Source organism: Hemitrygon akajei, chromosome 8, assembly GCF_048418815.1.
Source record: "Hemitrygon akajei chromosome 8, sHemAka1.3, whole genome shotgun sequence".
In the NCBI taxonomy this organism is placed as follows: Eukaryota; Metazoa; Chordata; class Chondrichthyes; order Myliobatiformes; family Dasyatidae; genus Hemitrygon; species Hemitrygon akajei.
Window position 1 is genome coordinate 12,022,623 of NC_133131.1, and position 15,124 is coordinate 12,037,746.

Genomic DNA, 15,124 nt, shown 5'->3' on the forward strand with positions numbered 1-15,124 from the left:
GAGAGAGTACAGAGGAGATTTACTAGAATGTTACTTGGGTTTCAGCACCTAAGTTACAGAGAAAGGTTGAACAAGTTAGGTCTTCATGCTTTGGAGCATAGAAAGTTGAGGGGAGACTTGATAGAGGTATTTAAAATTATGAGGGGGATAGATAAAGTTGACATTGATAGGCTTTTTCCATTGAGAGTAGGGGAGATTCAAACAAGAGGACATGAGTTGAGAGTTAGGGGGCAAAAGTTTAGGGGTAACACGAGGGGGTAATTCTTTACTCACAGAGTGGCAGCTGTGTGGAACGAGCTTCCAGTAGAAGTGGTAGAGGCAGGTTCAATATTGCCATTTAAAGTAAAATTGGATAGGTATATGGACAGGAAAGGAATGGAGGGTTATGGGCTGAGTGCAGGTCAGTGGGACTAGGTGAGAGTAAGCGTTCGGCACGGATTAGAAGGGACGAGACGGCCTGTTTCTGTGCTGTAATCGTTATGTGGTTATATGTTTCATTATGGCATGTGAATTAAGAGGCTTTACATTAGAGCACACCTCAGTGAAGATGGATAACAAGGCCATGTCATAGCCTCCATACTTCAATCTATATTTCTCACTGCAATGTTGTATCTCACCTCCAATAAAAGCGTGCGGGGGCAACACAGTAGCAATACAGATAGCATAACGCTATTACAAAGCCAGCGAGCTGGGATCAATTCCTGTCACTGTCTGTAAGGAGTTTGTTCATTCTACCCCTGACAATGTGGGTTTTCTCCGGGCGCTCTGGCTTCCTCCCACAGTTCAAAGACGTACAGATTAGTAAGTTAATTGGTCACATGGGAGCAACTGGGTGACGCCAGCTTGTTGGGCTGGAAGCACCTGTTACCGTACTGTTTCTCTAAATCAAATTAAAACAATTAACAGTGGAGTCAATCCATATAACTAACCTGAACCTATTCAACCTACGGTGACCACTCTCCAGAACCAAAGTCACCCAAACCTCAGTGGTCACGCTACATTAAGCAGATGAAGTTATGTCAGCACATGGCAGGACACTGAACTCCGAGCCATCAACAACTTATTTACTGAAGCAAAGAGGAGAGTCTTTGCACACGATTTCAGCAAGGTATGGGACTTCTACGAACTTCTCCCACTGTCCTAGACGGCAGAATCTCCCGGTGGCTACCCATTTTATTTCTGCTTCTCATTCCCATTCGGCCTCCTCTACTGCCATGATGAGGCTAAACTCAGGTTGGAGGTGCAGCGCCTTATTCATAGCAGCGTAATGGTCAGCACAATGCTTCACAGTACTAGCGACCTGGGTTCAATTCGCCTGTAAAGAGTTTGTACGTTCTCTCTGTGACCACCTACATCTGGGTACTCTGGTTTCCTCCCACAGTCCAAAGACGTACCGGTTGGTAGGTTAATTACTTATTGTAAGTTGACCCATGATTAGGCTAGGATTATGTTGGGGGATTGATGTGCGATGCGTCTCAAAGGATCTAAAGGGCCTATTCTGCACTGTATCTCAATAATTAAATATCCATCTGGATAGCTTCCAACCTTCCAATTCTAGTAGTTTCTTCCCCTTACTGAGGCACACACTCAGTGATTCAGAAACAACTTCTTTCCCTCTGTCATCCAATTCCTAAATGGATATTGAACCCTTGGACACTACCTCACTTTTTTAATATGCAGTATTTCTGTTTTCTTGTATGTTTTAAAATCTATTTAATAACATATATTTATTTATTATTATTATCTTACTTATTTTTTTCTCTTCCATATTATGTATTACATTGAACAGCTGCTACTAAGTTAACAAATTTCACGTCACCCGCCGGTGATAATAAACCTGATTCTGTTTCTGGAATTTGAAGAGAACACTGATGAAATAACTCTCCTCACCTTTCATCAGGTGCCCCACCAATGCAAAATTGAAGTTAGAGTTGAAGTTGAGCCCAACAAAGTGATCCATCTGCTTACAATGCCATTCCAAGGGTCTTCTAATCTCCATAAATACCTCCTCTGGACTCTGTCAGGAAAATCAAAAGGCTTCAATGAGCAACATTCTAAATCATGCCTGCCCGCTCCATGAACTGTGGGCATTTATCACGTCATACCAAAGAGCACAGTTGATGGTGGTCTGAAAGTGCAATGCGAGGTAAGTATTGCTTCTCATGTTGTTTCGCTCAGAACACAGAACAGTACCGTACAGGAACAGGCCATTCAGCCTACAATGTTGTGCCAAACCACCTAAGAAGAAAATCAAAAACACACAAACACTAATCCCTCCTACCTACCCAATGTTCATTTCCCTTCACCTTTCTCAACCATGTGCCTATCCAAACGTCTCTTAAAAGCCTCTAGTGTATTTGCCTCTTTTACCAGGCAGTGCGTTCCAGGCATCCACCACTCTCTGAGTAAAAAACTTACCCCTCACATCCTCTTTGAACCTAACCCCTCTCACTTTCAATGCATACCCTCTGGTATTAAGACACTCAGCCCTGGGAAACAGATACTCCCTGTCTACTTTACATAACCTTATAAATCTCTATCAGAAAAGAGTATACAGTCGATGTTTTAGGCCGAGATCCTTCATCGGAATTAGAAAAAAAAGTCAAAGCAAGAAGATGGGGGAAGGTGAGGAAGTAGTACAAAGTAGTAGGTGACAGGTGAATCTGGGCGAGTGAGAGGGGTGAAGTAAAGAGTTGGGAAGTTGACTGGTGGAAGAGATAAAGGGATGGAGAAGGGGGAAATGCAATTAGAGAGGGCAGATAAGGAGAAACGGTGAGAGGGGGAAGTGGGAATGGGAAATGGTGAAGGAAAAGGGGGAGGGGGAGGCAATACTGCAAGTTCAAGAAATCGAGAAGCTCCTTATTTCACGCCTCCCCTTTACCAAAATCAGAAGCCAGAGGCTGCTGTAAGTCTCCACATTGTCTACTGGCTCTACAACAGCAAGCTGAGAATGACTAAAGAAATGAAAGCAAACAACCATACTAAATTCCACTCAGGAATTAATTTTTAAAATTATTTCAGGATATACTCCCACAAAGCTAAGATCTCTGTTAAGTGTCAATCTCTAATTTTACATCAGAAGCCAAGAGATTTCTAGGATTGACCAACACATTAAGAGATGTAGGGCATAGAGAAGTACATGGTGTATAAAGGTCAATGATCATGTCAAGGGGTAAAATGACCAATTCCTATTTCTAGGTTTCTCAGAATTAGCAGTAGTTATGTGGATACCAATTTATTTTTTTAAATTAAGTCATAAAGCTTTATTTTGTACAGAATACACAATAACATTTGGGTTGAAAGAAAACAAAAAAAACTACCCTTTATCTTCAAAGGGAAAATCTTCAGTGTTCAGAATGACACCTCCAAGAGGACCAATGTCGTAGTGTTTGGAGGCTTGAGTGCCTCAATGACCCAGAGAGCTCTGTTGGCTGGAGTCATGGCCTTGTGCTTTGCCTCTTGGTAGGATCACCCATGCCAAAGGGTATAGGCCAGGCTAAGAGTGGTTCACCAGTCCTCCAGATTCGGGGATTCAGCTCAGGGCTAACAAGGCTCACTGGTCCAAAAACAATTGTTAGGGAAACAGCAATGAAGAATCGAGAGATAATGTGTAGGACCTTGGTTGGACCCCACTCGGAGTATTGTGCTCAGTTCTGGTTGCCTCACTACAGGAAGGATGTGGAAACCATAGAAAGGGTGCAGAGGAGATTTACAAGGATGTTGCCTGGATTGGGGAGTATGCCTTATGAGAATAGGTTGAGCGAAACATAGAAACATAGAAAATTGGTGCAAGTGTAGGCCATTCGCTCTTCGAGCCTGCACCGCCATTCAGTATGATCATGGTTGATCATCAAACTCAGAACCCTGTACCTGCTTTCTCTCCATACCCCCTGATCCCTTTAGCCACAAGGGCCATATCTAACTTCCTCTTAAATATAGCCAATGAACCAGCCACAACTGTTTGAACTTGGCCTTTACTCCTTGGAGCGACGGAGGATGAGAGATGACCTGATAGAGGTGTGTAAGATGAAGAGAGACATTGATCTTGTGGATAGTCAGAGGCTTTTTTCCAGGGCTGAAATGGCTAGCACGAGCGGGCACAGTTTTAAGGTGCTTGGAAGTAGGTACAGAGGAGATGTCAGGGGTAAGTTTTTTTACACAGACAGTGGTGAGTGTGTGAAATGGGCTGCTGGTGGCAGCAGAGGAGGCGGAAATGATAGGGTCTTTGAAGAGACTCCTGGATGACTACATGGAGCTTAGAAAAATAGAGGGCTATGGGTAAAGCCTAGGTAGTTCTAAGGTAAAGACATGTTCGGCACAGCTTTGTGGGCTGAAGGGCCTGTATTGTGCTGTAGGTTTTCTATGAATCCTTCAATCAGACAGAGATGGAGGACCGTTATTACTGCCTAAACACCATCAGGATGTATGGGGTGTCCAGGGAACGGTAGCACTTCTGGTCAAGAGGCTTGTTGTGTCCAGTCTGGGGAAACTCACCCACCTTTGGTCCCCACTGGACACTCAGCTCCCACTTGTGGCTCCCAGTAGCTGTTTGCATGTGACAGTGGCCACCCCTGGGTACACCGCTTCGACAGGTGGGCTAAACCAGGCGAGGGTAGCCAGCAGCCTCATGCCCCAGTGCCTGTCCTGGCATGCAAATGGATGAGATCTACAGCGAGATCTAAAGGCTCGTGAAGCGGTATTGCAACACTCCATGGAGAGCAAAGGTCATGACAAGGTGAAGAATATGCCATGGCCGCCGCTTGCAACTAATGAAGACATCAGTTTGTGATGCTTGTTCGTACCACTGCACCTAGCCTTCTGAGGTTGAGAGAGTGGAACTGCCCCAGCACAACAGCTTTTCCACTTAAAAACCTCTCCTACACAGGTTTCCTATCATTGTTGGATACGATGGACAATCTCACACACACACACACACACACACACACACACACACACACACACACACACACACACACACACACACACACACACACACACACACACACACACACACACACACACACACACACACACACACACACATTAAAAATTAAATAAGTAAAAATAAATTTTGAGCTAAAATAAAATGCATCTTTTTCAGAACAGCCAGACTCATACTCCAATGTTCTGATCCATGAAGTTCTGTCTCATTTTCAGGACATTTGCCATCTGTTTACCTTGTCATTGAAGACTTTAAGACTATCCAACGTGTGTAGATTTTGCTCCAGCAACGCTGTGCCAGCCGAGTACAGGTTGACTTCATCCAGCTGTAACACTGCTACTGCCACCCAAAATAGGGCCTTGTGCATATTTGAGTCCTTTAAAAGCAAATGTTTGACAGTGTTATTTCTCTAGTTATATTTGTATATAAACTGTTAAACATACAGGTTCAAGTTATTAACCAAGTATTTCAGTATTTTAAATGAACAAATATAGAGCTGTGACCATTTCAACTTTACAAGTTTCTTTTCCTTATTGGGCTTTCAACCACACCCTCCCCCCCCCCCCGCCCCACCCGCCAAGAGTTTAATACTTCATGTGAAAGACTTCTCCTCTGATAATGTAGTACTCCTTTAACAGTTAACTTAAGCATCAACTTAGATTTTCTGGAATAGAAAGGAACTTGAATCCACAAACTTCCAGGTCAAGAGTGACTGGCAATTAACTGGAAGCAATTTTTTTTCTGAAAGGCAGTGATTTAAATATAGTCAGTTAGTCTTCTGCTTATCTTAGAAAGTGAAAGCTGTTCTTGTCAAAAATTTCTCATATTTTCTCACTGATGCCTCTACCTTGTTGAGCAGTGGTTGAAGCTTGGTCAATGCTATGACAGTAGCTTCGATCAAAACTTGGCTGTTGTGGTTATCAGGACCTTTCAGGCAACTCTCCAGACCCTGTGCATATAAGAAGGACACTTTGGTTAGTTACGCATTTTTCAGAGGATATTCGATTTTCTCAAGCCTTCACCAAGGTGAGCGTTGGAGAACTTATATTGCATCTCCCAGTCCTTAGAGTCTGAGTCTCATTCCCAAATTGCCTTCTCAGCTGTGAATAGGACACAATAAGACAACATAAACCATCATTTACTAAGACTTTAATGACATTGGTTGGAAGACCATTCCAACAACAATCTAAAAACTTCATAGCATAACATCATGCTAATTACATTTTTTCCTCCTTTGCCTACAGCTCAAAAAGTATTTGCTCCTGCCTCAGAAATTCCGACTTTCAGTTTAAAATAATCAAATACTATGTTCCTAATTTAGTACCCATAGTTCAGGAACATGCATTATTCAAGCAGGTTCATTCAACTTAGGCTTCAGACAATTCCTAGCCTCTTCAAAAAGTTTGACTTGGCTTCAAAACACCTTTAATGATCAAGATGGATTTTTGTCATTAACAATCGATTTTCACAGGAACTTCAGTTCATCAAGAGTTATGGCACATAATGCTTTGAATTCTTAAGAAAATAAAGAAATTACTTCAGACTTTGGTCAGTTTTGAAGGGAAGGTGTTTTGGAATGCTATCTCCCCTTTCAATTGCTATGATAGTAGAGCATTACTGATTGGAGGAACAGATCGTCATATTTGATCAGATGATGACACCTAGTGCAGGTCTGTTGAAGAATGAAAACCTAGCCTCCACCGGAAACAACCGGCTGATGGCTCATTCATGTAGTAATTCGTGCTTTGGGTCATTCTCTGTAACTAGTAGCCATGAAAAGGTTTGGAATCACAGACTCCAATAGTCAGCTCAAGCCAAACTACTGAATATCATTCCTTTAGCTAAGACTTGCTTATTCTTTTCTCAGATTCTTCAAGTCCTGAAATAATCTGATGAGTAGATAGCATATATTACACTAAAGGGCATATTCTGTTTATTAATTATACATGCAATAATACCAAATTCAAACTTTTTGATTACAAGATTTCATTTCCTAGAAAGGGAGGAATTTCTTCAGCCAGTGGGGGGGGGAGGGGAGGGGTGAATCTGTGCAATTCACTGCCACGGACAACTATGGAAGCCAAGTCTTTGGGTATTTTTAAAGCAGTGGTTGATATATTCTTCATTAGAAAGAGTGCCAAGGGTTATGGGAAGAAGGCAGAAGAATGAGATCAAGAGGAAAAATAAATCAACCATGATAGAACAGCAGATCCAACTTGATGGTCCATATGGCCTAATTCTGCTCCTACATATTATGGTCTAATAAGCTCAAACCAAACCACTGAATACAATTCAGGTAGCCAAGACTTGCTTTTTGCTTACAGACTTTGCAAATTCTGATAAAAAGTAGAAAGCAAACATCCTGTTACACTTACAATTATGTTCTTTGTAAATGGTTGATTATCTGATGCTGATTGTCACTGATTACATTTGAGCTTCATCAAAAACAACTTCTTGTATTTATACCTCTCTTTCAATTAGAAAGCATGTAATACCAACTACAATGTTAAAGTACTAGGTGATGTGACAGAAATGCTGGTTTAGAGGAAGCCAAAATTGCAATGTCGCGTAGCAAGGATGAATTGCAGAAAATGATGGTTGAGGGTTTGTCAGGTAGGCACCATGGTAGTGTAGCGGTTAGCACAATGCTTCTACAGCTCGGGGCATTCCCGATTTCATTCTATAAGCAGTCTCTTTACATCCTCCCTGTGGAACACATGGGTTTTCCCTGGAGTTCGGGTTTCCTCCCACAGCCCAAAGGCCTATCAGGTAGGTTAGTTGGTCATTATAAGTTGTCCTGTGATTAGATTAGGGTTAACCAGCGTGTGGATTTGCTGGGATAGCCTGGTTCAAAGGGCTGGAAGGGCCTACTCTGCGCTGTATTGCAAAATAAATAAAGTTAAGTGTCAGATTCAAGCAGGGATGGGCAAGGTCACAAAGTTGGTGGTAAATCGCAAAAAGAGGAAATAAGCTATGGAGGTTTCTGGAGAGGAAAAGTATTTAGAAACCAATGAAGGAACAGGAGCAGGGGAAGTCATTTAGCCTTAGGATGAGAAGCAGGCAACAAGTGGTATGGGATATCATGTACACAGTGTGATAAAAGTAAGCAAGGTGAACCCTGAAATGTCAAAAGCACCAACCCAGAGCAGAGATAACTCCCAATTTCATTTGTAGAATGTCTTTAAAATTGTAAAATACGAGGGTAAAAAGGCTGAAATATCACATCAAATCAGAATACAAAATACAGAAGAATGTACTGTACACCACATAGCACCTTGAGGTTCATCTTCTTGCAGGCAGCCACAAAAGTAAGAAGCAGAACAGAATTCATGAAAAAGCTCACACAACAAAGACTGTCAAACATAGCATATGTGAAAAAAGAAAAAAAATCGTACAAACAATACAAAAAAGTACTTTGCTTCGGTATTCACCAGTGAAGAGGATCTTGGCAATTTTAGGGATGACTTACAGACATTAAGAAGGGGATGTGCTGGAGCCTCTGGTGGTGATCCTTGCATCATCAATAGGGCCAGGAAAAGTACCAGAGAATTGGAAGGTTGCAAATGTAGTTCTCTTGTTCAAGAAAGGGAATAGAGATAACCCAGGAAATTATAGACCAGTGAATCTTTCTTCAGTGGTGGGCAAGTTGTTGGAGAAGATCCTGAGAGGCAGGATTTATGAGCATTTGGAGAGACATCGTCTGATAGGAATCATTAGTATGGCTTTGTCAAGGACAGGCCATGATTTATAAACCTGATTGAATTCTTTGAGGATGTAACAAAACACATTGATTGAGGTAGAGCAGTGGATGCAGTGTATATGGATTTCAGTAAGGCATCTAATAAGGTTCCCCGTGCAAGTCTTATTCAGAAAGTATTGAGGCATGGGATCCAAGGAGACCTTGCTTTGTGCATCCAGAATTGGGTTGCCCACAGATGGCAAAGGGTGGTTGTGGATGGAGTATTCAGTATGGAGGTCAGTGACCAGTGGTGTTCCGCAGGGATCTGTTCTGGGACCTCTCCTCTTTGTGATTTTTATAAGTGACCTGGATGAAGAAGTGGAAGGGTGGGTGATTAAGTCTGCTGATGACACAAAGGTTGGGGATGTTGTGGATAGTCTGGAGGGTTGTCAGAGTTTACAGTGAGACATCGATAGGATGCAGAACTGGGCTGAGAAGCGGCAGATGGAGTTCAACCCAGATAAGTGTGAACTGGTTCATTTCGGTAGCTCAAATTTGAAGACAGAATATAATATTAATGGTAAGACTCTTGGCAGTGTGGAGGATCAGCAAGATCTTGGGGTCTGTGTCCATAGGACACTCAAAGCATCAGCACAGATTGACAGTGTTGTTGAGAAGGTGTATGGTGTATTGGCCTTCATCAACTGTGGGACTGTGTTCAAAAACTGGGAGGTAATGTTACAGCTATACAAGACTTTAGTTAGACCCCACTTGGAGTACTGTGCTCAGTTCTGGTCACCTCACTACAGGAAGGATGTGGAAGCCATAGAAAGAGTGCAGAGGAGATTTACAAGGATGTTGCCTGATTGGAGAGCATGGCTTATGAAAATAGGTTGAGTGAACTTGGTCTTTTCTCCTTGGAGCGACAGAAGATGAGAGGTGACCTGATAGAGGTGTATAAGATGATGAGAGACATTCATTGTGTGGATAGTCAGAGGCTTTTTCCCAGGGTTGAAACGGCTAACTTGAGGGGCATAGTTTCAAGGTGCTTGGAAGTAGGTACAAAGGGGATGTCAGAGGTAAGATTTCACAGAGAGAGGGAGATGGGTGACAGTGACAGTGATATCGGTGGATACAATAGGATCTTTTAAGAGACTCTTAGATAGGTACATGGAGCTTAGAAAAATAGAGGGCTGTGCAGTAGGGAAATTCTAGGCAGTTTCTAGAGTAGGTTACATGGTCGACACAACATTGTGGGCCGAAGGGCCTGTAATGTGCTGTAGATTTCTATGTTGTCACCAAATACTATCTTGAAATTCATTTTCTTGGGCTATTTATAGGAAATTAAAGAAATACAATAGAATTTATGAAAAACTGAACATAAATAAAAATAAAGACTGACAAACATCCAATGTACAAAATAAGACAAATTATGCAACTAAAAATAATAACAAGAGCATAAATTGTAGAGTCTTTGAAAGTGAATCTGTAGGTTGTGGAATCAAATTGGAGCTGTGGTGAGTGGAATTATCCACACTGGTTCAGGAGCCTGGTGGTTGTAGAGTAGTAACTCTTCCTGAACCTGGTGGTGTGGGACCTAAGGCTCCTGTACCTCCTGCCCAATGGTACTGAATCCTGCTATCCTACACTAATCCTACAATAAATCATTCTTTATTCCACCCACATTCTATCTCTTTTTCAGACTCTGTCTGTCACCTACACACTAGAGGAAATTCACAATGGCCAATTAGCTTACCAACTGCAATTCTTTTGGAAAGTGGGAGGAAGGCCATTCAGTTAATGGGAGAACATGCAGACTTCACAGAGACAGCACCGGAGGTCAGCGTCGAGCCTCTGTCTATGACATTATCAAGCAGCAGCTCTACTTGCTGCTCCACGCTGCCGCCCACAGTTTCAGTTCCTTTAGGAACATTTTGAGGGTCCAATTTGGAATAAAGGATAGTCACAAATAATAAAACTGCTCACTAACATGGGAAGCAATTTTAGTCTCTTAGCAACAGACTGAGCAGCAATCAAGGATCGCAAGCGTTTGAAGAACAAGACTTTGTTTTCTCTGGCACTGAAGCTTTACTTACTTAGTGAAAAAAATTAACTTTACAGGATGAAAAATTATTTATGTGCTTACAGATAGAACCAATGAATAAATATTTATGAAACAATCAGTAGCAGGATCTGAAGAAATAAGGAGCCGATGACTCAAAATTCAACACAGAATATCATTGTTCAAAGAGAGGCAACAGTACATAAATTGCTACAAGACTCAACTAAATGGAAGAATTGACAGTAAAAAAATAAATATATATTCCTTTGATGATAGAAAACCTAATTACTGGTGATGGTCCGTAATAATCAACTCAATTTCAATCTTTGACTTGATGATAGACTCTCTGAAGATGGGCTGAAGGGCACTTCCTGTGCTGTACTGTTTGAAGTTCTATATTCCAAAAGATACAGGATGGAGTCTTGGCCATAAGAAACCATGAGTGGTTCCAGCTCAAAAATATTTACGAGGATGCATGACAGGATCCCAACAGTATACAGCTTATGAAAGGAAACTATCGTTCCCAAGATACACCAAGAATACCTGCACAGCCTGTGCTAAGTCAGGATGCATCTTTAACAGATTATAACAGTACAGCCCAATAACTTACTTTCGTTCTCAATTCCACCTGAAGACCAGATTTACTTGAGTTTTAGTAACTTTCAGATCAAAAATGCTCCCAGCTTAGGAAAGTTGTTCTATCCATCCTGTATCCTTTGTACCATTCTGTACATATCCTGTATCACTTGATCTGTCTCTATATGAAATATAACAGGAATAGTTCCTTCAACCCAGGCTGTGTACACTGACCACAATGTACCATTACACTCACTTCTACTGGCATGATTCACATCTCTCCATTCCTTGCATACTCATGAGTTTATTTAAAAACCCCTTAAATACCACTATCTTATCTGTTTCCATTAGCACCCTTGCAGCCGGATCGAGGCATGTACCACTCTTAAAAAAACTTTCCTTCACATTTTCTTTGAACCTCCCCCATTTCATCTTAAATATATTCGGTCTCGTATTTGATAGTTCTACTCTTAGAAAAAGATTCTGAACAACTACCCCATCTACACCTCTCATAATTTTATGAACTTTTGTCAATTCTCCCTTCAACCTTTGACACTTTAGAAAACAATCCATCTTTGCGTGGGTAAACAACCCAAGTTTGCCCAACCTCTCCTGATAGCTCACCTCCTTTAATCCAGACAGAATTTTGGTCAAGATTAAAACATTACTTTTTGTCACACCCACACATTGAAACATACAGAGAAACATGTCGTTTTGCATCAGCGACATTTGTGCTGGGGGCAGCCTGTAAGTGTCACCACGCTTCCAGCACCAACATAGCATGCTCACATTTTACTAATCCTAACCTGTACGTCTTTGGAATATGGGAGGAAACCAGAGCACCAGAGGAAGCCCATGTGATTACAAACAATGGCAAGAATCGAACCACAATTGGTGATCACTGGCACTCTTATAAATGGCTTCTCTACCCCTTCTAAAATCTCCACTTCCTCCCTAGAATGGGGCGATCAGAACTGCACATAATACTCCAAGTGTGGTCTAACTCAAGTTTTATACAGCTGCAAAATAACTTCCTTTTTCTTTTACTCAGCACTCTGACCAATGACCATGCTATTCACTTACCGAGAGCTACAGACTTGAACCACAAGATTCCTCTGCGCATCAATGCTATCAAGTGTCCTACCATTAACTACATACAGAAACACTATATTTTTCCCGTACATTTGATCTCTCAAACTGCAACATTTCTCATTTATCTGCATTAAACACCATTTGGTATTAAATTGCTCATGTAACCATTTGACTGCCTCTTTAATCTGTCTCCACCTCCTATGGATACAGCTTCTCTGTGCTTACCCTGAATCCATTGTGATCGTGTCCCTTGTACACTCCTCCCAACATCCTCTGATCCAAATCCATGCTACTTGAGAAATTCTTCAACTCTGTACTACATTGCACTTTCTAATCTGCATTGGCCAGAACAGCACACAATACTCCAATTCTGGTCAAACTAGATCACCATCCTCCACCTATATATTGTACAAGGGGTTGAGAAGAAGGACCAAAGTATAGGGTTCGGCCACTACTAGACAGGAAGGGGCCAGGTTAGGTGAGGAAGCCCCTCATTATTGTAGTAGTGTACCACTCCAGGGGCTCACATAAATGGCAAAACTCCTATTGGTTTTAAGGAATATAACATAACAACACTTAAAGCATTGACTAGGATACAAAAATGGAAAGGCATTGCACAGTTTATTTTTGTAAATATTTTATACAGCGATATTAGAAGTTTTACCCAGCTTCCTTTGAGAACTGGTCCATGTTATCGTGAAACTATTAACCAAGTGACATATGAAGCCTAGTGTCATACCTGAGTAACTTCAACTTGCCCACATGATATCTACACTTTTATTCTAATGTACCAGATAGTTCAAATTGGAATCAGGACACAAAGCTCTTTAAGGATGTTTGCAGTTAGCTGACACAATAAAAGACTATATTTGCTACATTATTCTATTACTTGCTCCCTTTAAACAGATTCAGTTGTAACCTCAAAATTATTTTCTTTCTTTTGAGTTGAGTATCTGATTCAATTGTTAAATGATAAATATTAGCTTTATTTGTCACAGGTGCATCGAAACATACAGTGGAATGCGTTGTTTCCATCGAATCTGTGCGGCCCACAAGTGTCGCTATACTTCCAGCGCCACCATAATATGTGCACAACACACTAACCCTAACCGTACGTCTTTAGAAAGTGGGAAGAAACCAGATCACATGGTCACGGGAAGGGATGTACAAACTCCTTACACAGGCATGAATCAAACCTCGAACAATGTTTGCTGGAACAGTATAACGATGTGCTAACTGCTACATTACTGTGCAGCCTGATGAGAAAAGAACACCCTTGCTCTTTCAAGGAGACTAGGAAGTTCACGAGAATATTTCCAGGAATGAAATGGTTAACATATGAGAAGCGTTTGATGGCTTTGGGCCTGTACTCACTGGAATCCAGTAGAATGAGGAGAATCTCATTGAAATCTATCAAGTATTGAAATGCCTAGATAGAGTGGATGTAGAACAGATGTTTCCTACACTGGGGGAATCTGGGATCAGCCTCGGAAAACAGGAACATCCATTTACAACAAAAATGAAGAGGAATTTCTTTCGCCAGAGGGTTGTGAATCTGTAGAATTCAAGGCCACAGACAACGTGGAGGCCAAGTCATTGGATCTCTTTAAAGTGCAAGTTGATCGGTTCTTGATTAGTCAGCCTGTCAAAGGTTATAGGAAGAAGGCAGGAGAATGGGGTTGACAGGGATGATAGATCAGCCATGATGGAATGGTGGAGCAGACTCCAATGATCAAATGGTCTAATTCTGCTCCTGTGTCTTATGGCTTTATGGAAACTGAAGTTCTAGAATTGACAAGATACTTTTATCCCTAACCAGTAGCAAGTTATCTGAATCTAGTTTGACTTTTTGCCTCTTGTGGGTGATGGCATTTATCAATTGGAGTCGAAAATGTACATATTTTGATTCCTAATCTGCCAGCTGGTTGGAGATGATCATGAGCAAAAGGCAACTCTGTCTATCATTTAATTTCACAGATCATCTGCACATAAGGTAGTAAGGTAAGGGTGACATGGTCAGTGTAACGCTTAACAGCACCAGAGACTGCAATCAGGGTTCAATTCTCATCACTGCTTATAAGGACTTTGTACGTTCTCTCTGTGACTGTGAGTGTTTCCTCTGGGTGCTCTTATTTCTTCCTGCATTCCAAAGACGTACAGGTTAAGGTTAGGAAGTTGTAGGCATGCTTTGCTGGTGCCGGAATCAGGGTAACACTTGCTGACTGCCTCCCAGCATAATCCTGGGACTGTGTTGGTCATTTACTCAAATGGCACATTTCACTGTGTGTTTCGATGTAGACATGACAAATAAAATTAAAAGCTCCAAAAACTAAAAGATGCAGATATGCAGTCACTTCCAAGTACAGTTCTTCAAAAGATAATGCAACTGAGTTATGTCTAAGCTGTCAAATGCAATGGAAAATGTTCGTGCAAGTAAAAAGGTAATCTTTGTATTTAACTTGAATGCCTCAGAGGAATTTGGCATCTTATTCACTCGTGAGCAACAAACTCCTAAGAAAACAGCTGATTTTATTACTTTCCAGACTAGGGCACCAATTATTGGCTGTGTTCAAATCGGACTTTGCAGGAGAATGAGTTTGTCACTGATTGGGATGTCATTTCCATTTTTATTGCAGCCTTCAAGTCCCTGACAGGTAGGTAGAAAACTAAATTAGAGATTAAGAGTGAATGGCAGAAAAGCAATAAGCTGCTCTTAATGCAAAGCCTCCTCTCAACACAATAGTTTCAACTTCACACTGATTTTATCCCCCAC

The 15,124-nt window shown here is 41.4% G+C and overlaps 1 protein-coding gene across 6 annotated transcripts in view; it reads right to left on the reverse strand.

Moving 5' to 3' along the window:
• LOC140731641 (neurofibromin) overlaps positions 1-15,124 on the reverse strand; it is a 359,419-nt gene that overhangs the window by 52,737 nt on the left and 291,558 nt on the right. For all 6 annotated transcript variants that reach the window (XM_073053261.1, XM_073053258.1, XM_073053260.1 and 3 more), the window contains 3 exons: positions 5,790-5,891; positions 5,178-5,318; positions 1,891-2,017 (listed from right to left, as the gene is read on the reverse strand). In XM_073053261.1, the coding sequence (XP_072909362.1) occupies positions 1,891-2,017; positions 5,178-5,318; positions 5,790-5,891 (370 nt within the window). The remainder of the gene's footprint in view (positions 1-1,890; positions 2,018-5,177; positions 5,319-5,789; positions 5,892-15,124) is intronic.